At 55.4% G+C, this 23010-nt stretch overlaps 1 protein-coding gene across 1 annotated transcript in view; it reads left to right on the top strand.

The window, feature by feature from the left end:
• LOC140405587 (multiple epidermal growth factor-like domains protein 8) overlaps positions 1 to 23010 on the top strand; it is a gene marked incomplete at its 3' end in the record, with an annotated part of 453542 nt that overhangs the window by 306563 nt on the left and 123969 nt on the right. The window contains exons 6-8 of the mRNA XM_072494144.1: positions 8835 to 8945; positions 9180 to 9295; positions 18080 to 18275. Coding sequence (XP_072350245.1) covers positions 8835 to 8945; positions 9180 to 9295; positions 18080 to 18275 — 423 coding nt within the window. The remainder of the gene's footprint in view (positions 1 to 8834; positions 8946 to 9179; positions 9296 to 18079; positions 18276 to 23010) is intronic.

A 23010-nucleotide genomic window follows, 5' to 3' on the forward strand; every position in this document is an offset into this window, starting at 1 on the left:
TCAGCTCTCCCCTCACCACCGCTTTCAGTGCCTCCCATACCATCCCCACTCGGACCTCCCCGTTGTCGTTGGTCTCAACAAAGAACAAAGAAATGTGCAGCACAGGAACAGGCCCTTCAGCCCTCCAAGCCCATGCCGACCATGCTGCCCGACTAAACTACAATCTTCTACACTTCCTGGGTCCGTATCCTTCTATTCCCATCCTATTCATATATTTGTCAAGATGCCCCTTAAATGTCCCTATCGTCCCTGCTTCCACCACCTCCTCCGGTAGCGAGTTCCAGGCACCCACTACTCTCTGCGTAAAAAACTTGCCTCGTACATCTACTCTAAACTTTGCCCCTCTCACCTTAAACCTATGCCCACTAGTAATTGACCCCTCTACCCCGGGGAAAAGCCTCTGACTATCCACTCTGTCTATGCCCCTCATAATTTTGTAGACCTCTATCAGGCCGCCCCCTCAACCTCCTTCATTCCAGTGAGAACAAACCGAGTTTATTCAACCGCTCCTCATAGCTAATGCCCTCCATACCAGGCAACATTCTGGTAAATCTCTTATGCACCCTCTATAAAGCCTCCACATCTTTCTGGTAGTGTGGCGACCAGAATTGAACACTATACTCCCAAGTGTGGCCTAACTAAGGTTCTATACAGCTGCAACATGACTTGCCAATTCTTATACTCAATGTCCCGGCCAATGAAGGTAAGCATGCCGTATGCCTTCTTGACTACCTTCTCCACCTGTGTTGCCCCTTTCAGTGACCTGTGGACCTGTACTCCTAGATCTCTTTGACTTTCAATACTCTTGAGGGTTCTACCATTCACTGTATATTCCCTACCTGCATTAGACCTTCCAAAATGCATTACCTCACATTTGTCCGGATTAAACTCCATCTGCCATCTCTCCGCCCAAGTCTCCAAACAATCTAAATCCTGCTGTATCCTCTGACAGTCCTCATCGCTATCCGCAATTCCACCAACCTTTGTGTCGTCTGCAAACTTACTAATCAGACCAGTTACATTTTCCTCCAAATCATTTATATATACTACAAACAGCAAAGGTCCTAGCACTGATCCCTGTGGAACACCACTGGTCACAGCCCTCCAATTAGAAAAGCATCCTTCCATTGCTACTCTCTGCCTTCTACGACCTAGCCAGTTCTGTATCCACCTTGCCAGCTCACCCCTGATCCCGTGTGACTTCACCTTCTGTACTAGTCTACCATGAGGGACCTTGTCAAAGGCCTTACTGAAGTCCATATAGACAACATCCACTGCCCTACCTGCATCAATCATCTTAGTGACCTCCTCGAAAAACTCTGTCAAGTTAGTGAGACACGACCTCCCCTGCACAAAACCATGCTGCCTCTCACTAATACGTCCATTTGCTTTCAAATGGGAGTAGATGCTGTCTCGAAGAATTCTCTCCAGTAATTTCCCTACCACTGAAGTAAGGCTCACCGGCCTGTAGTTCCCTGGATTATCCTTGCTACCCTTCTTAAACAGAGGAACAACATTGGCTATTCTCCAGTCCTCCGGGACATCCCCTGAAGACAGTGAGGATCCAAAGATTTCTGTCAAGGCCTCAGCAATTTCCTCTCCAGCCTCCTTCAGTATTCTGGGGTAGATCCCATCAGGCCCTGGGGACTTAACTACCTTAATATTTTTTAAGACACCCAACACCTCGTCTTTTTGGATCTCAATGTGACCCAGGCTATCTACACTCCCTTCTCCAGACTCAACATCTACCAATTTCTTCTCTTTGGTAAATACTGATGCAAAGTATTCATTTAGTACCTCGCCCATTTCCTCTGGCTCCACACATAGATTCCCTTGCCTATCCTTCAGCGGGCCAACCCTTTCCCTGGCTACCCTCTTGCTTTTTACGTACGTGTAAAAAGCCTTGGGATTTTCCTTAACCCTATTTGCCAATGACTTTTCGTGACGCCTTCTAGCCCTCCTGACTCCTTGCTTAAGTTCCTTCCTACTTTCCTTATATTCCACGCAGGCTTTGTCTGTTCCCAGCCTTTTAGCCCTGACAAATGCCTCCTTTTTCTTTTTGACGAGGCCTACAATATCTCTCGTTATCCAAGGTTCCCGAAAATTGCCGTATTTATCCTTCTTCCTCACAGGAACATGCCGGTCCTGAATTCCTTTCAACTGACACTTGAAAGCCTCCCACATGTCAGATGTTGATTTGCCCTCAAACATCCGCCCCCAATCTATGTTCTTCAGTTCCCGCCTAATATTGTTATAATTAGCCTTTCCCCAATTTAGCACATTCACCCTAGGACCACTCTTATCCTTGTCCACCAGTACTTTAAAACTTACTGAATTGTGGTCGCTGTTACCGAAATGCTCCCCTACTGAAACATCTACCACCTGGCCGGGCTCATTCCCCAATACCAGGTCCAGTACCGCCCCTTCCCTAGTTGGACTGTCTACATATTGTTTTAAGAAGCCCTCCTGGATGCTCCTTACAAACTCCACCCCGTCTAAGCCCCTGGCACTAAGTGAGTCCCAGTCAATATTGGGGAAGTTGAAGTCTCCCATCACCACAACCCTGTTGTTTTTACTCTTTTCCAAAATCTGTCTACCTATCTGCTCCTCTATCTCCTGCTGGCTGTTGGGAGGCCTGTAGTAAACCCCCAACATTGTGACTGCACCCTTCTTATTCCTGATCTCTACCCATATAGCCTCACTGCCCTCTGAGGTGTCCTCCCGCAGTACAGCTGTGATATTCTCCCTAACCAGTAGCGCAACTCCGCCTCCCCTTTTACATCCCCCTCTATCCCACCTGAAACATCTAAATCCTGGAACGTTTAGCTGCCAATCCAGCCCTTCCCTCAACCAGGTCTCTGTAATGGCAACAACATCATTGTTCCAAGTACTAATCCAAGCTCTAAGTTCATCTGTCTTCCCCGTAATACTTCTTGCATTAAAACATATGCACTTCAGGCCACCAGACCAGTTGTGTTCAGCAACTTCTCCCTGTCTGCTCAGCCTCCGAGCCCCACTGTCCCTATTCCCTAGTTCTCCCTCAATGCTCTCACCTTCTGACCTATTGCTCCCGTGCCCATCCCTCTGCCATACTAGTTTAAACCCTCCCGTGTGACACTAGCAAACCTCGCGGGCAGGATATTTATGCCTCTCCAGTTTAGATGCAACCCGTCCTTCTTATATAGGCCAAACCTCCCCCGGAAGAGCTCCCAGTGGTCCAGATAATGGAAACCCTCCCTCCTACACCAGCTGTTTAGCCACGTGTTTAGCTGCTCTACCTTCCTATTTCTAGCCTCACTGGCACGTGGCACAGGGAGTAATCCCGAGATTACAACCCTAGAGGTCCTGTCTTTTAACTTTCTGCCTAGCTCCCTGAACTCCTGCTGCAGGACCTCATGCCCCTTCCTGCTTATGTCGTTAGTACCAATATGTACAACGACCTCTGCCTGTTTGCCCTCCCCCTTCAGGATGCCCTCTACCCGTTCGGAGACATCCTGGACCCTGGAACCAGGGAGGCAACATACCATCCTGGAATCTCTTTCACGTCCGCAGAAGCGCCTATCTATGCGCCTGACTATAGAGTCCCCTATTACTATTGCTCTTCTGCGCTTTGACCCTCCCTTTTGAACATCAGAGCCAGCCGTGGTGCCACTGCTCTGGCTGCTGCTGTTTTCCCCTGATAGGCTATCCCCCCCGACAGTATCCAAAGGGGTATACCTGTTCGAGAGGGGGACAACCACAGGGGATTCCTGCACTGACTGCCTGCCCTTTCTGGTGGTCACCCATTTCTCTGCCTGCACCTTGGGTGAGACCACATTTATATAACTGCGATCTATGACGCTTTCCGCCACCTGCATGCTCCTAAGTGCATCCAGTTGCTGCTCCAACCGAACCATGCGGTCTGTGAGGAGTTCCAGTTGGGTGCACTTTCTGCAGATGAAGCCACCCGGGATGCTGGAAGCCTCCTGGACCTGCCACATCTCACAGTCAGAGCACTGCACCCCTCTAACTGACATTGCGTCAATTAATTAAAATTAAAAGTTTTTTTTTTAATTATTATTTTTTTTAAAGTTTTTTAAAGTTACTGTTAACTATCTGTTTCCTAGCACTAGATTTCTAATATAAATGCGAAAGCTAAATATAGTACTCTCCGATCTCTGGCTTAGATACCCCTCTAAATTATAATTAAGTAATTATGTTTAATTAGTTACCAATGCTTAATTTTTTTAATTTAGTGTAGATTCCCAACCAGCCACTCAGGTCACAGCTTTTCTGTGATGTCACTTCAGTTTCCCCCCGACACACACAATTTGAAAAAGGTATAAAAGTAAAAATGAGTACAAATCACTTTCTTACCTTCTGAGTGTCTTAGATGTTCTCAGGTTCTCTCCCTGACAGAGACTGCTCCTCCTCCTCCGAACGGCTCCCGAAACTAGGCCGCGATCTTTTAAAATCTCCGCTCTGACTCGCAGCTCGTCTCCCGGTGCAGTCTAAAATAGTCCGATGTTGTCCTAGTCGTCCGTACACTTGCCACAGGAGCCTGATACAGTAACCTGACCCAGTCAATAAAGCCCCGCCCGAATCCGAACCGTCCCAGTATCTCCCACAGATAATCCCATTCTACCCGATCAAAAGCCTTTTCTGCATCCATTGCGATTACTACTTCCACCTCCCTACCTTCCAGGGGCATCATGATCACATTTCACAGCCTTCTTACATTGGCCACCAACTGCTTGCCCTTAACAAACCCCGTCTGGCCCTCCCCAATAACGTCCGGAACACAGTCCTCGATCCTGGAGGACAAGATTTTGGCCAGCAACTTGGCATCTACATTCAACAGGGAGATCGGCCTTTCGGACCCACACAGCTCCGGGTTCTTGTCTCGCTTAAGAATCAGCGAAATTGTTGCCTTTGACATCGTCGGGGGCAACACCCCTCTTTCCCTTGCCTCATTGAACATCCTCAACAACACCGGCTCCAATATCCCGGAGAACTTTTTATAAAACTCCACTGGGTACCTGTCTGGACCCAGGGCCTTACCCGCCTGCATGGCCTTCAAGCCCTCCACTATCTCTTCCAGCCCAAATGGGGCCTCCAGCCCGAATGGGGCCTCCAGCCCTTCTACCCGCTCCCCGTCCACCTTTGGGAAATTCAGCCCCTCCAAGAAGTGCCTCATTCCCTCCGGCCCCGTCGGGGGTTCCAACCTGTACAGCCTGCTGTAGAAATCCCTAACGCCTTATTCACCCCTACTGAATCACCAACTAGGTTCCCACCTCCGTCCTTTACTTTCCCTAGCTGCCTCCCTCTTTCTAAGCTGCTGTGCAAGCAATCTGCTGGCCTTCTCCCCATGTTCATAGATCGCACCCCTCACCTTTCTCAGCTGCTCCACCGCCCTCCCTGTGGTCAGCAAGCAAAACTCCGCCTGTAACCTCTGCCGTTCCCTTAAAAGGCCTGCCTCTGGGGTCTCCGCATACCTCCTATCAATCTGTAGTATCTCCTTTCCCAGTCGGTCTGCCTCTGCCCTGTCCACCTTCTCCCTATGGGCCCAGATTGAGATCAGCTCCCCCCCCTGACCACCATAATGCTTCCCACACCACCGCTGCTGAAATTTCCCCCGTGTCATTGACCTGCAGGTAGCTCTGAATACATTTCCTCACACACCCAGCCGCTCACACACCCCTTCATTCGCCAAAAGCCCCACATCCAACCTCCAGTGCGGGCGCTGATTACTGTCTTTACTAACCTGCAGGTAAACCCAGTGTGGAGCATGGTCTGAGATTGTAATCGCCGAGTACCTTGTGTCATCGCCTCAGTCAGCAAGGCCCTGCTCAAAATAAAGAAATCAATCCGGGAGTACACTTTATGCACGTGTGAGTCGAAGGAGAACTCCTTCACCCTCGGCTTCCCAAATCTCCATGGATCCACCCCCCCCCACCCATCAGTTCCATGAACCCTCTTAGTTCCTTTGCCATTGCTGGCACCCTGCCCGTTTTTGAGCTTGACCGGTCCAAGCCAGGTCCAGAACTGTGTTGAAGTCCCCTCCCATGACCAACCTGTGCGAGTCCAGGTCCGGTATCTTCCCCAGCATCCTCTTTATAAACTCCACATCATCCCAATTTGGCACATACACATTTACTCCTGCACCCCCTCTAGCTTCCCACTGACCATAATGTACCGACCTTCCACGTCCGAGACTATTCTACCCACCTCAAACACCACCCGCTTATTGATCAGGATCGCGACCTCTCTAGTCTTTGAATCTAGTCCAGAGTGAAAGACCTGACTGACCCAGCCTTTCCTCAGTCTAACCTGGTCCATTACCTTAAGGTGCATCTCCTGCAACATTACCACGTCCGCCTTCAATCCCCCAAGATGCGCGAACACACGTGACCTTTTGACCGGCCCATTTAACCCTTGAACATTCCAGGTGATCAGCCTAGTTGGGGGGCTCATTGCCCCCCCCCTCCACCGATCAGCCATCCCCGTTTTTAGGCCCGCACTCCGCGCCTCCACCTGTCCATCCCCAGGCAGCCCCCAACCTCTCTGTCCCTTGGCCCAAGTCCCTTCCTCATCAGCAGAACATTCACCCTCCCTTTCCCCCCCTAGTAACAACACCCTGTAACCCAACCCCTTTACTAAACCAAACATATGCACACCCCTCACAGCGCTTCCGAGAGCTAGCGCGCCCAGCTAGCTTGGTGGCCCCCAGCGCCAGAGAGTCTCCCACCTATTGTTCCCTCCCCCCCCCCGCTCATACAAACAAACTCCCCTCCGTTCTAAGCGTGGGAAAAAAATCCTGCGCTCTCCACCTACCAGGCCCCGCCACCAACCAAAACAGTGCCCAACCCGCCCCATCCACCCTCCCCAACCCGAAAGAGAAAAACACCGAGAAAAAGAAACCCAAAACAATGCAAAGGCCCCCCTCCCGAACCAAAAATAGGCATAACATATCCACCGCAGTCCCCAATCGCCCATCCCGACCCTCAGTCTGTGTCCAGCTTCTCGGCCTGAACAAAGGCCCACGCCTCCTCTGGAGACTCTCAATAATGGTGCAGGTCCTTGTAGGTAACCCACAGTCGCGCCGGCTGCAACATGCCAAACTTCACCCCCTTCCTGTGCAGCACCGCCTTCGCTCGATTGTACCCGGCCCTCCTCTTCGCCACCTCCGCACTCCAGTACTGATATATCCGAACCTCCGCGTTCTCCCACCTGCTGCTCCTCTCCTTCTTGGCCCACCTGAGCACACACTCCCGATCGACGAACTGATGGAACCGCACCAGCACCGCCCGCGGAGGCTCGTTAGCCTTGGGCCTCCTCGCCAACACTCTATGGGCCCCTTCCAGCTCCAGGGGCCCCTGGAAGAACCCCGCTCCCATCAGCGTGTTTAACATGGTGACCACATAGGCCCCCACGACCGGCCCCTCCAGCCCCTCCGGGAGGCCCAGAATCCGCAGATTCTTCCGCCTCGACCGATTCTCCATCTCCTCGAACCGCTCCTGCCATTTCTTGTGGAGCGCCTCGTGCGCCTCCACCTTTACCGCCAGGACTAAGATCTTGTCCTCATTGTCAGAGATCTTTTGTTGAGCCTCTCGGATCGCCACCCCCTGGGCCGTCTGTGTCTCCAGCAGCTTATCAATAGAAGCCTTCATCGGCTCTAGCAGGTCCGTTTTAATCTCTCTGAGGCAGCGCTGGATACCCTCCTGTTGCTCCTCCGCCCACTGCCTCCACGCTGCCTGGTCTCCGCCCGCCGCCATTTTGTCCTTCTTCCCTCCCTTCTTCTGGTCCACCACCACCTTTTTTGTCACCCCGCTCCTAGTTAAAGCCATATACTGACGGGGAGCTATTATTAACTCCTTCCCACACCGGGAAACGTCGAAAAAGTGCCCTTGGGGGCCCTGAAAAGAGCCCAAAAGTCTCGCGAGGGAATCCTTTTGGCAGTGTTCGCTTTCACCAATCTGCCCCAAAATGTCTATGGAAACTCCTGAAAAAGGTCTGAGAGTCCGTTCCAGACGGGAGCTGCCGAATGCGTGACCATGGCTGCCACCGGAAGCCTCGTCCCTGCTTCTTCAGTGGCCTTGGTGAGATCTTTTCACAGTTGTTCCCTCTGCTGTTAGAATTCACTTTTGATAAAGGCCCTCAGGTCAGTTTGCAGCTTTAAGCTTGCCCTTCCCCCGCCTGCATGCTGGAAGAGGCCCTGTTTATCCTGTTGCAGCCAAATCTTTTACTGTTTCTGCCGGGTCTGGTAGCCAAAAGACAGAACATTCCTGGGGGACACTGTCAGGGGAATGTTGCCGTCTTCTTGCCACACCGGGAAATGTCAAACAAATGCCGTGGGGGCCCTGTAAAAGAGCCCAAAAGTCCATTCCAAGCGGGAGCTACCGAATATGCGACCTAGCTCTGCATAGCCGCACCTGGAAGTCCAGTCACTGTTTGTTGATGTACCATTTGTCAATGTACTCTGCCGATTATTTTGTCTACTATGTACGTACTGTGTACGTTCCCTTGGCCGCAGAAAAATACTTTTCACTGTACTTTGGTACGTGACGATAAATATCGATCAATCAATCAATCAAGAGCAGCAGATATCTGACAACCCCATTGGCCGTTCCTTCACTGTCACTCGGTCAAAATCCTGGAACTCACTCCCCAACAGCATTGTGGATGTACCTACACCCCAGGGAATGAGCGGTTCAACAAGACGACTCGCCGCACCTTATGAAAGAGCAATTAGGAATGGGCAATAAATGCTGGCCAACCAACGACACCCACATCTCAAGAAAGAATTTTAAAAAGACAAGGTCTGGGATCTGCTAACTCTGATTGTTAACCCGCAGGCTACAGGTCTCTGTATCTGCAGTGATGGATCCGCTGGGAGTGACTGCGGAATGGTCACCCATTCCGGAACAATCATCTGGGAGCCCATCACTGACACCAAGTTACTCACAGTGAGTAAGGCTCTCCCTGCCCTGCCCCCATCGCTACCCCCATCTCTCGCTGTCCCGTCGTCTACCCTGTCGTTTCTCACTGCCCAGATCCCCCCCGTCTCTCGCTCTCCCCTATCCTGTTCACCGTGCCCCTGTTCCTCATGTCCTACCTTCCCCCAATGTTAACAGGGATTTTCTATTCTGTAGAGACATAAGCCCTGTCTGCAAGTTCTGAATGTAACTGTTGATCCCCAGGAGCATGGAGGCCACTTATTGCGCCTTGGACACTCGATGGTGGACGGCCCTGATTCAAGCCTCTGGATCTTCGCAGGCTTGTCTCTGAGAGATGGAATTCTGAACAGTGTTTACAAGTAAGTGGCAAAAGTGGCACCCATCATTGAACTCTCATAGTTGATCTAGTCACAGCTCCCAGACTGGTGGCCATTTGTAGTATGCTTCCACACTAGTGGCCCCTTTGCAGAGTACCTCCGACATTGGCAGCCATTTGCAGTGTGCCTCCCACGCTGGCAGCCCTTTACAGCGTGGCACCCAGGCTGGCAACCCTTTGCAGCGTGGCACCCAGGCTGGCGACCCTTTGCAGTGTGGCACCCATGCTGGTGACCCTTTGCAGTGTGGCACCCACGCTGGCGACCCTTTGCAGTGTGGCACCCACGCTGGCGACCCTTTGCAGTGTGGCACCCACGCTGGCGACCCTTTGCAGTGTGGCACCCACACTGGCGACCCTTTGCAGTGTGGCACCCACGCTGGCGACCCTTTGCAGAGTGGCACCCACGCTGGCGACCCTTTGCAGCGTGGCACCCATGCTGGCGACCCTTTGCAGCGTGACACACACTCTGATGGCCCTTTGCAGTGTGGCATCCACTCTGATGGCCCATTGCAGTGTACCTCCCACTCTGGTGACCCTTTGCAATGTGGCACCCACTCTGATGGCCCTTTGCAGTGTGGCAACCACTCTGATGGCCCTTTGCAATGTGGCACCCACTCTGATGGCCCTTTGCAGTGTGGCACCCACTCTGATGGCCCTTTGCAGTGTGGCACCCACTCTGATGGCCCTTTGCAGTATGGCACCCACTCTGATGGCCCTTTGCAATCTGGCACCCACTCTGATGGCCCTTTGCAATGTGGCACCCGCTCTGATGGCCCTTTGCAATGTGGCACCCACTCTGATGGCCCTTTGCAGTGTGGCACCCACTCTGATGGCCCTTTGCAATGTGGCACCCACTCTGATGGCCCTTTGCAGTGTGGCACCCACTCTGATAGCCCTTTGCAGTGTGGCATCCACTCTGATGGCCCTTTGCAGTGTGGCACCCACTCTGATGGCCCTTTGCAATGTGGCACCCACTCTGATGGCCCTTTGCAGTGTGGCACCCACTCTGATGGCCCTTTGCAATGTGGCACCCACTCTGATGGCCCTTTGCAGTGTGGCACCCACTCTGATGGCCCTTTGCAGTGTGGCACCCACTCTGATGGCCCTTTGCAGTGTGGCATCCACTCTGATGGCCCTTTGCAGTGTGGCACCCACTCTGATGGCCCTTTGCAGTGTGGCATCCACTCTGATGGCCCTTTGCAGCGTGCCTCCCACTCTGGTGGCCCTTTGAAGTGTGCCTCCCACCCTGGCGACTCTTTGCAGTGTACCTCCCATGATGGCAACCCTTTGAAGTGTGCCTCCCACTCTGACGGCCTTTTGCAGTGTGGCACCCACGCTGGCGACCCTTTGCAGTGTGGCACCCATGCTGGCGACCCTTTGCAGTGTGGCAACCAAGCTGGCGACCCTTTGCAGTGTGGCACCCACGCTGGCGACCCTTTGCAGTGAGGCACCCACCCTGGCGACTCTTTGCAGTGTACCTCCCATGATGGCAACCCTTTGAAGTGTGCTTCCCACTCTGACGGCCTTTTGCAGTGTGGCACCCACGCTGGTGACCCTTTGCAGTGTGGCACCCACGCTGGCGACCTTTTGCAGTGTGCCTCTCACTCTGGCGGCCTTTTGCAGTGTGGCACCCACGCTGGCGACCCTTTGCAATGTGGCACCCATGCTGGCGACCCTTTGCTGTGTGCCATTCATGCTGGAGGCCATTTGCAGTGTGCATCCCACTCTGGTGACCCTTTGCAGTGTGCATCCCACTCTGGCGACCCATTGCAGTGTGTCTCCCACTCTGGTGACCCTTTGCAGTCTGTCTCCCACGCTGGCGGTCCTTTGCAGTGTGCTACCCACTTTGCCGACCCTATGCAGTGTGCCTGCCACTCTGATGGCCCTTTGCAGTGTGTCTCCCACTCTGGCGGACATTTGCAGTGTGCCTCCCACTCTGGCAGCCCTTTGCAGTGTGCCTCCCACTCTGATGGCCCTTTGCAGTGTGCCTCCCACTCTGGCAGCCCTTTGCAGTGTGCCTCCCACTCTGACGGCCCTTTGCAGTGTGCCTCCCACTCTGACGGCCCTTTGCAGCGTGCCTCCCACTCTGACGGCCCTTTGCAGTGTGCCTCACACTCTGGCGGCCCTTTGCAGCGTGCCTCCCACTCTGGCAGCCCTTTGCAGCGTGCCTCCCACTCTGGCAGCCGTTTACAGTGTGCCTCCCACTCTGACGGCCCTTTGCAGCGTGCCTCCCACTCTGGCAGCCCTTTGCAGTGTGCCTCACACTCTGACGGCCCTTTGCAGCGAGTCTCCCACTCTGACGGCCCTTTGCAGCGTGCCTCCCACTCTGGCAGCCGTTTACAGTGTGCCTCCCACTCTGACGGCCCTTTGCAGCGTGCCTCCCACTCTGGCAGCCGTTTACAGTGTGCTTCCCACTCTGACGGCCCTTTGCAGTGTGCCTCACACTCTGACGGCCCTTTGCAGCGTGCCTCCCACTCTGACGGCCCTTTGCAGCGTGTCTCCCACTCTGACGGCCCTTTGCAGTGTGCCTCACACTCTGGCAGCCCTTTGCAGTGTGCCTCCCACTCTGACGGCCCTTTGCAGCGTGCCTCCCTCTCTGAAGGCCCTTTGCAGCGTGCCTCCCACTCTGGCAGCCCTTTGCAGTGTGCCTCCCACTCTGATGGCCCTTTGCAGTGTGCCTCCCACTCTGACGGCCCTTTGCAGTGTGCCTCACACTCTGGCGGCCCTTTGCAGCGTGCCTCCCACTCTGGCAGCCGTTTGCAGTGTGCCTCCCACTCTGACGGCCCTTTGCAGTGTGCCTCCCACTCTGACGGCCCTTTGCAGCGTGTCTCCCTCTCTGACGGCCCTTTGCAGCGTGTCTCCCACTCTGACGGCCCTTTGCAGCGTGTCTCCCACTCTGACGGCCCTTTGCAGTGTGCCTCACACTCTGGCAGCCCTTTGCAGCGTGCCTCCCACTCTGGCAGCCCTTTGCAGTGTGCCTCCCTCTCTGAAGGCCCTTTGCAGCGTGCCTCACACTCTGGCAGCCCTTTGCAGTGTACCTCCCACTCTGGCTGCCCTTTGCAGTGTGCCTCCCACTCTGACGGCCCTTTGCAGCGTGCCTCCCTCTCTGAAGGCCCTTTGCAGTGTGCCTCCCACTCTGACGGCCCTTTGCAGCGTGTCTCCCACTCTGACGGCCCTTTGCAGTGTGCCTCACACTCTGGCAGCCCTTTGCAGCGTGCCTCCCACTCTGGCAGCCCTTTGCAGTGTACCTCCCACTCTGACGGCCCTTTGCAGTGTGCCTCACACTCTGGCAGCCCTTTGCAGTGTACCTCCCACTCTGGGAGCCCTTTGCAGTGTGCCTCCCACTCTGACGGCCCTTTGCAGCGTGTCTCCCTCTCTGAAGGCCCTTTGCAGTGTACCTCCCACTCTCTCGGCCCATTGCAGTGTGCCTCCCACTCTGATGGCCCTTTGCAGCGTGTCTCCCTCTCTGGCAGCCCTTTGCAGTGTACCTCCCACTCTGGCGGCCCTTTGCAGTGTGTCTCCCTCTCTGAAGGCCCTTTGCAGCGTGTCTCCCTCTCTGGCAGCCCTTTGCAGTGTGCCTCCCTCTCTGGCAGCCCTTTGCAGTGTGCCTCCCTCTCTGGCAGCCCTTTGCAGCGTGTCTCCCTCTCTGGCAGCCCTTTGCAGTGTACCTCCCACTCTGAAGGCCCTTTGCAGCGTGTCTCCCTCTCTGGCAGCCCTTTGCAGTGTGCCTCCCACTCTGATGGCCCTTTGCAGTGTGCCTCCCACTCTGGCAGCCCTTTGCAGTGTGCCTCCCTCTCTGGCAGCCCTTTGCAGCGTGTCTCCCTCTCTGGCAGCCCTTTGCAGTTTGCCTCCCACTCTGGCAGCCCTTTGCAGTGTGCCTCCCACTCTGGCGGCCCTTTGCAGCGTGCCTCCCACTCTGACGGCCCTTTGCAGCGTGCCTCCCTCTCTGAAGGCCCTTTGCAGCGTGTCTCCCTCTCTGGCAGCCCTTTGCAGTGTGCCTCCCACTCTGGCAGCCCTTTGCAGTGTGCCTCTCACTCTGATGGCCCTTTGCAGTGTGTCTCCCACTCTGGCAGCCCTTTGCAGTGTGCCTCTCACTCTGATGGCCCTTTGCAGCGTGCCTCCCACTCTGGCAGCCCTTTGCAGTGTGCCTCCCACTCTGGCAGCCCTTTGCAGTGTGCCTCCCACTCTGACGGCCCTTTGCAGTGTGCCTCACACTCTGGCGGCCCTTTGCAGCGTGCCTCCCACTCTGGCAGCCGTTTGCAGTGTGCCTCCCACTCTGACGGCCCCTTGCAGCGTGCCTCCCACTCTGGCAGCCCTTTGCAGTGTGCCTCCCACTCTGGCGGCCCTTTGCAGTGTGTCTCCCTCTCTGAAGGTCCTTTGCAGCGTGTCTCCCTCTTTGGCAGCCCTTTGCAGTGTGCCTCCCTCTCTGGCAGCCCTTTGCAGCGTGTCTCCCTCTCTGGCAGCCCTTTGCAGTGTACCTCCCACTCTGGCGGCCCTTTGCAGCGTGTCTCCCACTCTGGCAGCCGTTTGCAGTGTGTCTCCCTCTCTGAAGGCTCTTTGCAGCGTGTCTCCCTCTCTGGCAGCCCTTTGCAGTGTGCCTCCCACTCTGATGGCCCTTTGCAGTGTGCCTCCCACTCTGGCAGCCCTTTGCAGTGTGCCTCCCTCTCTGGCAGCCCTTTGCAGCGTGTCTCCCTCTCTGGCAGCCCTTTGCAGTGTGCCTCCCACTCTGATGGCCCTTTGCAGCGTGTCTCCCTCTCTGGCAGCCCTTTGCAGTGTGCCTCCCACTCTGATGGCCCTTTGCAGTGTGCCTCCCACTCTGGCAGCCCTTTGCAGTGTGCCTCCCTCTCTGGCAGCCCTTTGCAGCGTGCCTCCCACTCTGACGGCCCTTTGCAGCGTGCCTCCTTCTCTGAAGGCCCTTTGCAGCGTGTCTCCCTCTCTGGCAGCCCTTTGCAGTGTGCCTCCCACTCTGATGGCCCTTTGCAGTGTGCCTCCCACTCTGGCGGCCCTTTGCAGCGTGCCTCCCACTCTGACGGCCCTTTGCAGTGTGCCTCCCACTCTGACGGCCCTTTGCAGTGTGCCTCCCACTCTGGCAGCCCTTTGCAGTGTGCCTCCCTCTCTGACGGCCCTTTGCAGCGTGTCTCCCACTCTGACGGCCCTTTGCAGCGTGTCTCCCACTCTGACGGCCCTTTGCAGCGTGCCTCCCTCTCTGAAGGCCCTTTGCAGCGTGTCTCCCTCTCTGGCAGCCCTTTGCAGCGTGCCTCCCACTCTGACGGCCCTTTGCAGTGTGCTTCCCATGCTGGCGGCCCTTTGCAGTGTGCCTCCCACTCTGGCAGCCCTTTGCAGCGTGCCTCCCACTCTGGCAGCCCTTTGCAGTGTGCCTCCCACTCTGACGGCCCTTTGCAGCGTGTCTCCCACTCTGACGGCCCTTTGCAGTGTGCCTCACACTCTGGCAGCCCTTTGCAGCGTGCCTCCCACTCTGGCAGCCCTTTGCAGTGTACCTCCCACTCTGACGGCCCTTTGCAGTGTGCCTCCCACTCTGACGGCCCTTTGCAGTGTGCCTCACACTCTGGCAGCCCTTTGCAGTGTACCTCCCACTCTGGCAGCCCTTTGCAGTGTGCCTCCCTCTCTGAAGGCCCTTTGCAGCGTGTCTCCCTCTCTGGCAGCCCATTGCAGTGTGCCTCCCACTCTGATGGCCCTTTGCAGCGTCTCTCCCTCTCTGGCAGCCCTTTGCAGTGTACCTCCCACTCTGGCGGCCCTTTGCAGTGTGTCTCCCTTTCTGAAGGCCCTTTGCAGCGTGTCTCCCTCTCTGGCAGCCCTTTGCAGTGTGCCTCCCTCTCTGGCAGCCCTCTGCAGTGTGCCTCCCTCTCTGGCAGCCCTTTGCAGCGTGTCTCCCTCTCTGGCAGCCCTTTGCAGTGTACCTCCCACTCTGAAGGCCCTTTGCAGCGTGTCTCCCTCTCTGGCAGCCCTTTGCAGTGTGCCTCCCACTCTGATGGCCCTTTGCAGTGTGCCTCCCACTCTGGCAGCCCTTTGCAGTGTGCCTCCCTCTCTGGCAGCCCTTTGCAGCGTGTCTCCCTCTCTGGCAGCCCTTTGCAGTTTGCCTCCCACTCTGGCAGCCCTTTGCAGTGTGCCTCCCACTCTGGCGGCCCTTTGCAGCGTGCCTCCCACTCTGACGGCCCTTTGCAGTGTGCCTCACACTCTGGCAGCCCTTTGCAGTGTGCCTCCCACTCTGGCAGCCCTTTGCAGTGTGCCTCCCACTCTGACGGCCCTTTGCAGTGTGCCTCACACTCTGGCGGCCCTTTGCAGCGTGCCTCCCACTCTGGCAGCCGTTTGCAGTGTGCCTCCCACTCTGACGGCCCTTTGCAGCGTGCCTCCCACTCTGGCAGCCCTTTGCAGCGTGCCTCCCACTCTGGCAGCCCTTTGCAGCGTGTCTCCCTCTCTGACGGCCCTTTGCAGCGTGTCTCCCACTCTGACGGCCCTTTGCAGTGTGCCTCACACTCTGGCAGCCCTTTGCAGCGTGCCTCCCACTCTGGCAGCCCTTTGCAGTGTACCTCCCACTCTGACGGCCCTTTGCAGTGTGCCTCACACTCTGGCAGCCCTTTGCAGTGTACCTCCCACTCTGGCAGCCCTTTGCAGTGTGCCTCCCACTCTGACGGCCCTTTGCAGCGTGCCTCCCTCTCTGAAGGCCCTTTGCAGCGTGCCTCCCACTCTGGCAGCCCTTTGCAGTGTGCCTCCCACTCTGATGGCCCTTTGCAGTGTGTCTCCCACTCTGATGGCCCTTTGCAGCGTGTCTCCCTCTCTGGCAGCCCTTTGCAGTGTACCTCCCACTCTGGCGGCCCTTTGCAGTGTGTCTCCCTCTCTGAAGGCCCTTTGCAGCGTGTCTCCCTCTCTGGTAGCCCTTTGCAGTGTGCCTCCCTCTCTGGCAGCCCTTTGCAGCGTGTCTCCCTCTCTGGCAGCCCTTTGCAGTGTGCCTCCCACTCTGGCGGCCCTTTGCAGCGTGTCTCCCACTCTGGCAGCCCTTTGCAGCGTGTCTCCCACTCTGACGGCCCTTTGCAGCGTGTCTCCCACTCTGACGGCCCTTTGCAGCGTGCCTCCCTCTCTGAAGGCCCTTTGCAGCGTGTCTCCCTCTCTGGCAGCCCTTTGCAGCGTGCCTCCCACTCTGACGGCCCTTTGCAGTGTGCTTCCCATGCTGGCGGCCCTTTGCAGTGTGCCTCCCACTCTGGCAGCCCTTTGCAGCGTGCCTCCCACTCTGGCAGCCCTTTGCAGTGTGCCTCACACTCTGGCGGCCCTTTGCAGTGCACCTCCCACTCTGGCAGCCCTTTGCAGTGTGCCTCCCATGCTGGCGCCCTTTGCAGTGTACCTCCTACCCTGGCAGCCCTTTGCAGTGTACCTCCCACTCTGGCAGCCCTTTGCAGTGTACCTCCCACTCTGGCAGCCCTCTGCAGTGTGCCTCCCACTCTGGCAGCTCTTTGCAGTGTACCTCCCACTCTGGCGGTCCTTTGCAGCGTCCCTCCCACTCTGGCAGCCCTTTGCAGTGTGCCTCCCACTCTGGCAGCCCTTTGCAGTGTGCCTCCCATGCTGGTGGCCCTTTGCAGCGTGTCTCCCACTCTGGCAGCCCTTTGCAGTGTGCCCCCCATGCTGGCGCTCTGTGCAGCGTCCCTCCCACTCTGGCGGTCCTTTGCAGCGTCCCTCCCACTCTGGCAGCCCTTTGCAGTGTGCCTCCCATGCTGGCGCTCTTTGCAGTGTGCCTCCTACCCTGGCAGCCCTTTGCAGTGTGCCTCCCATGCTGGCGCTCTTTGCAGTGTGCCCCCTACCCTGGCAGCCCTTTGCAGCGTGCCTCCCACTCTGGCGGTCCTTTGCAGCATTTCTTTTTTTAAATTTCAGCACTTAATTCTTTTTTTTCCAATTAAGGGGCAATTTAGTGTGCCAATCCACATAATCTGCACATCTTTGGGTCCTGTGGGTGAGACCCAAGCAGACACGGGGAGAATGTGCAAACTCCACACGGACAGTGAACCAGGGCTGGGATTGAACCCGGGTCCTTGGCGCTGTGAGGCACCTCCCACGCTGGTGCCAATTGGTAGCATGTCTCCCGCACTGGGGACCATTTTCAGTGTTTGTCATTTGTTAACATTGCACTTGAACCATGAATAAAGTAAATGTACAGATTTGAATGCTTGTGTAGGGGGGCCAAATGGCAGCCCTTTTTTTTATCTTGCATAAACCTAGTGGGGAATATGGTAAAGGAACCTTAACAGATTGTAACCCAGAACGGGAGCATTGTGGATAGCACAATTGCTTCACAGCTCCAGGGTCCCAGATTCGATTCCAGCTTGGGTCACTGTCTGTGCGGAGTCTGCACATCCTCCCCGTGTGTGCGTGGGTTTTCTCCGGGTGCCCCGGTTTCCTCCCACAGTCCAAAGATGTGCCGGTTAGGTGGATTGGCCATAATAAATTGCCCTTAGTGTCCAAAATTGCCCTTAGTGTTGGTGTGGTTGCTGGGGATAGGGTGGAGGTGTGGACTTGGGTAGGGTGCTCTTTCCAAGAGCCGGTGCAGACTCGATGGGCCGAATAGCCTCCTTCTGCACTGTAAATTCTATAAAAAAATTTAAAAATTTAAAAAACAACTCAACAAATTAGGCAAATGGCAACTGCTGGAGATGCTGCAAATTTAAAATAAATACTGAAAATGTTGGGACTACCTCAGCCTCTCTGGAGAAAGAAACAGAGTTAATTTTGCAGGTGGATGATCCTGAGTGTTGTCTGACAGGTTTTCTCTGGCTGAACATCACTGGAGCCAGGAGGTGAGGACATATGGATCGTGTCCCAGCCCACGGTATTTCCATGCTGCTACGTCCATTCCTTCCAGGAACACCATGTATGTGGTTGGGGGACTCACCAACACTGGAGTCGCCAGTGACTTCTGGTTGTTTGACATGACCAAGCACGAGTGGACAGAGGGACAGGTATGGATTTTTTTAACATTGACAGGAGGGCCTGACTTTGAGCAGGAAGCAATGTGTCTCGAAGGTACGATTGTCAAAGTGCCACAGGGTGAGCTGCCAACCGAAACAACAGATCCGTCTTGATCAGTCCAACTCTCAATGAGACTCCAATCACACGGGTCCCTGTCAAGGAGACACAGCCCTCACACGTGGAGAGTGAGTGTTGTTGAGAACGGGGAGTCTCCTCACACAGGGAGAGTGAGTGTTGTTGAGAACGGGGAGACTCCTGACACAGGGAGAGTGTTGTTGAGAACGGGGAGACTCCTCACACACGGGGAGAGTGAGTGTTGTTGAAAACGGGGAGACTCCTCATACGGGGAGAGTGAGTATTGTTGAGAACGGAGAGACTCCTCACACGGGGAGAGTGTTGCTGAGAACGGGGAGTCTCCTCACACTGGGAGAGTGAGTGTTGTTGAGAACGGGGAGACTCCTGACACGGGGAGAGTGAGTGTTGTTGAGAACGGGGAGACTCCTCACACGGGGAGAGTGAGTGTTGTTGAGAACGGGGAGACTCAGTCCTCACACTGGGAGAGTGAGTGTTGTTGAGAACAGGAAAACTCCTCACACGGGGAGAGTGAGTGTTGTTGAGAACGGGGAGACTCCTCACACTGGGAGAGTGAGTGTTGTTGAAAACGGGGAGACTCCTCACACGGGGTGAGTTAGTGTTGTTGAGGACGGGGAGTCTCCTCACACAGGGAGAGAGAGTGTTGTTGAGGACGGGGAGTCTCCTCACACAGGGAGAGAGAGTGTTGTTGAGAACGGGGAGTCTCTTCACACAGGGAGAGAGAGTGTTGTTGAGAACGGGGAGTCTCCTCACACAGGAAGAGAGAGTGTTGTTGAGAACGGGGAGACTCCTCACATTGGGAGAGTGAGTGTTGTTGAGAACGGGGAGTCTCCTCACACAGGGAGAGAGAGTGTTGTTGAGAACGTGGAGACTCCTCACACAGGGAGAGTGAGTGTTGGGAACGGGGAGACTCCTCACACGGGGAGAGTTAGTGTTGTTGAGGACGGGGAGTCTCCTCACACAGGGAGAGAGAGTGTTGTTGAGAACGGGGAGTCTCCTCACACAGGGAGAGAGAGTGTTGTTGAGAACGGGGAGTCTCCTCACACAGGGAGAGAGAGTGTTGTTGAGAACGTGGAGACTCCTCACACAGGGAGAGTGAGTGTTGGGAACGGGGAGACTCAGTCCTCAGACTGGGAGAGTGAGTGTTGTTGAGAACGGGGAGACTCAGTCCTCACACGGGGAGAGTGACTGTTGTTGAGGACAGGGAGACTCAGTACTCACACTGGGAGTGTGAGTGTTGTTGAGAATGGGGAGTCACCTCACGTGGGGAGGGTGAGTGTTGTTGAGGACGGGGAGACTCCTCACACGGAGAGAGTCTGTGTTGTTGAGAACGGGGAGAATCAGTCCTCACACGGGGAGAGTGAGTATTGTTGAGAACGGGGAGATTCAGTCCTCACACTGGGAGAGTGAGTGTTGTTGAGAACGGGGGGCTCCTCACACCGTGAGAGTTCGTGTTGTTAAGGACGGGGAGACCCCTCACACGGGGAGAGTGAGTGTTGTTGAGAACGGGGAGACTCCTCGCACACTGGGAGAGTGAGTGTTGTTGAGGACAGGTAGACTCAGTCCTCACACTGGGCGAGTGAGTGTTGTTGAGGCCGTGGAGCTCCTCACACGGGGAGAGTGAGTGTTGTTGAGAACAGAGAGACTCAGTCCTCACACGGGGAGAGTGAGTGTTGTTGAGGAGAGGGAGACTCAGTCCTCACACTGGGAGAATGAGTGTTGTTGAGGACAGGGAGACTCTGTCCTCACACTGGGAGAGTGAGTGTTGTTGAGGACAGGGAGACTCTGTCCTCACACTGGGAGAGTGAGTGTTGTTGACGACGGGGAGACTCCTCACACTGGGAGAGTGAGTGTTGTTGAGAACGGGGTGTCTCCTCACACGGAGAGAGAGTGTTGTTGAGAACGGGGAGTCTCCTCACACAGGGAGAGATAGTGTAGTTGAGAACGGGGAGTCTCCTCACACAGGGAGAGAGAGTGTAGTTGAGAACGGGGAGTCTCCTCACACTGGGAGAGTGAGTGTTGTTGAGAACGGGGATTCTCCTCACACTGGGAGAGTGAATGTTGTTGAGAACGTGGAGACTCCTCACACAGGGAGAGTGAGTGTTGAGAACGGGGATTCTCCTCACACTGGGAGAGTGAATGTTGTTGAGAACGTGAGACTCCTCACACAGGGAGAGTGAGTGTTGGGAACGGGAGACTCAGTCCTCACACTGGGTGGGTGAGTGTTGTTGAGAACGGGGAGACTCAGTCCTCACACGGGGAGAGTGACTGTTGTTGAGGACAGGGAGACTCAGTACTTACACTGGGAGAGTGTGTGTTGTTGAGAATGGGGAGTCACCTCACGTGAGGAGGGTGAGTGTTGTTGAGGACGGGGAGCTCCTCACACCGTGAGAGTTTGTGTTGTTGAGGACGTGGAGACTCCTCACACGGGGAGGGTGAGTGTTGTTGAGAACGGGGAGACTCCTCGCACACTGGGAGAGTGAGTGTTGTTGAGGACAGGTAGACTCAGTCCTCACACTGGGCGAGTGAGTGTTGTTGAGGACGTGGAGCTCCTCACACGTGGAGAGTGAGTGTTGTTGAGAACAGAGAGACTCAGTCCTCACACGGGGAGAGTGAGTGTTGTTGAGGAGAGGGAGACTCAGTCCTCACACTGGGAGAGTGAGTGTTGTTGAGGACAGGGAGACTCTGTCCTCACACTGGGAGAGTGAGTGTTGTTGAGGACAGGGAGACTCTGTCCTCACACTGGGAGAGTGAGTGTTGTTGACGACGGGGAGACTCAGTCCTCACATTGGGAGAGTGAGTGTTGTTGAGAACGTGGAGACTCCTCACACTGGGAGAGTGAGTGTTGTTGAGAACGGGGAGTCTCCTCACGGGGAGAGTGAGTGTTGTTGAGAACGTGGAGACTCCTCACACGGGGAGATTGAGTGTTGAGAACGGGGAGACACTCCTCACACTGGGAGAGTGAGTGTTGTTGAGAACTGGGAGTCTCCTCACATGGGGAGAGTGAGTGTTGGGAACGGGGAGACTCAGTCCCCACACTGGGAGAGTGAGTGTTGTTGAGAACGGGGAGAATCAGTCCTCACACGGGGAGAGTGAGTGTTGTTGAGAACAGGAAAACACCTCACACGGGGAGCGTGAGTGTTTAGAACGGGGAGACTCCTCACACTGGGAGAATGAGTGTTGTTGAGAACGGGAAGTCTTCTCACACAGCGAGTGTGAGTGTTGTTGACAACGGGGAGTCTCCTCACACGTTAAGAGTGAGTGTTGTTGAGGACAGGGAGATTCCGTCCTCACACTGGGAGAGTGAGTGTTGTTGAGGACGGGGAGACTCCTCACACTGGAAGAGTGTGTGTTGTTGAGAACGGGGAGACTCATGACACGGGGAGAGTAAGTGTTGTTGAGAACAGGGAGACACGGTCCTCACACTGGGAGAGTGAGTATTGTTGAGGACGGGGAGACTCCTCACACTGGGAGAGTGGGTGTTGTTGAAAACGGGGAGACTCCTCATACGGGGAGAGTGAGTATTGTTGAGAACGGAGAGACTCCTCACACGGGGAGAGTGCTGTTGAGAACGGGGAGTCTCCTCACACTGGGAGAGTGAGTGTTGTTGAGAACGGGGAGACTCCTGACACGGGGAGAGTGAGTGTTGTTGAGAACGGGGAGACTCCTCACACGGGGAGAGTGAGTGTTGTTGAGAACGGGGAGACTCAGTCCTCACACTGGGAGAGTGAGGGTTGTTGAGAACAGGAAAACTCCTCACACGGGGAGAGTGAGTGTTGTTGAAAACGGGGAGACTCCTCACACGGGGTGAGTTAGTGTTGTTGAGGACGGGGAGTCTCCTCACACAGGGAGAGAGAGTGTTGTTGAGAACGGGGAGTCTCTTCACACAGGGAGAGAGAGTGTTGTTGAGAACGGGGAGTCTCCTCACACAGGGAGAGAGAGTGTTGTTGAGAATGTGGAGACTCCTCACACTGGGAGATTGAGTGTTGAGAACGGGGAGACTCCTCACACTGGGAGAGAGAGTGTTGTTGAGAACGTGGAGACTCCTCACACAGGGAGAGTGAGTGTTGGGAACGGGGAGACTCCTCACACGGGGAGAGTTCGTGTTGTTGAGGACGGGGAGTCTCCTCACACAGGGAGAGAGAGTGTTGTTGAGAACGTGGAGACTCCTCACACTGGGAGAGTGAGTGTTGTTGAGAACGGGGAGTCTCCTCACGGGGAGAGTGAGTGTTGTTGAGAACTGGGAGTCTCCTCACATGGGGAGAGTGAGTGTTGGGAACAGGGAGACTCAGTCCCCACACTGGGAGAGTGAGTGTTGTTGAGAACGGGGAGAATCAGTCCTCACACGGGGAGAGTGAGTGTTGTTGAGAACAGGAAAACTCCTCACACGGGGAGAGTGAGTGTTGTTGAGAACGGGGAGACTCCTCACACTGGGAGAGTGAGTGTTGTTGAAAACGGGGAGACTCCTCACACGGGGTGAGTTAGTGTTGTTGAGGACGGGGAGTCTCCTCACACAGGGAGAGAGAGTGTTGTTGAGAACGGGGAGTCTCTTCACACAAGGAGAGAGAGTGTTGTTGAGAACGGGGAGTCTCCTCACACAGGGAGAGAGAGTGTTGTTGAGAATGTGGAGAC

Source organism: Scyliorhinus torazame, unplaced genomic scaffold (assembly GCF_047496885.1).
Source record: "Scyliorhinus torazame isolate Kashiwa2021f unplaced genomic scaffold, sScyTor2.1 scaffold_126, whole genome shotgun sequence".
Lineage (NCBI taxonomy): Eukaryota > Metazoa > Chordata > Chondrichthyes > Carcharhiniformes > Scyliorhinidae > Scyliorhinus > Scyliorhinus torazame.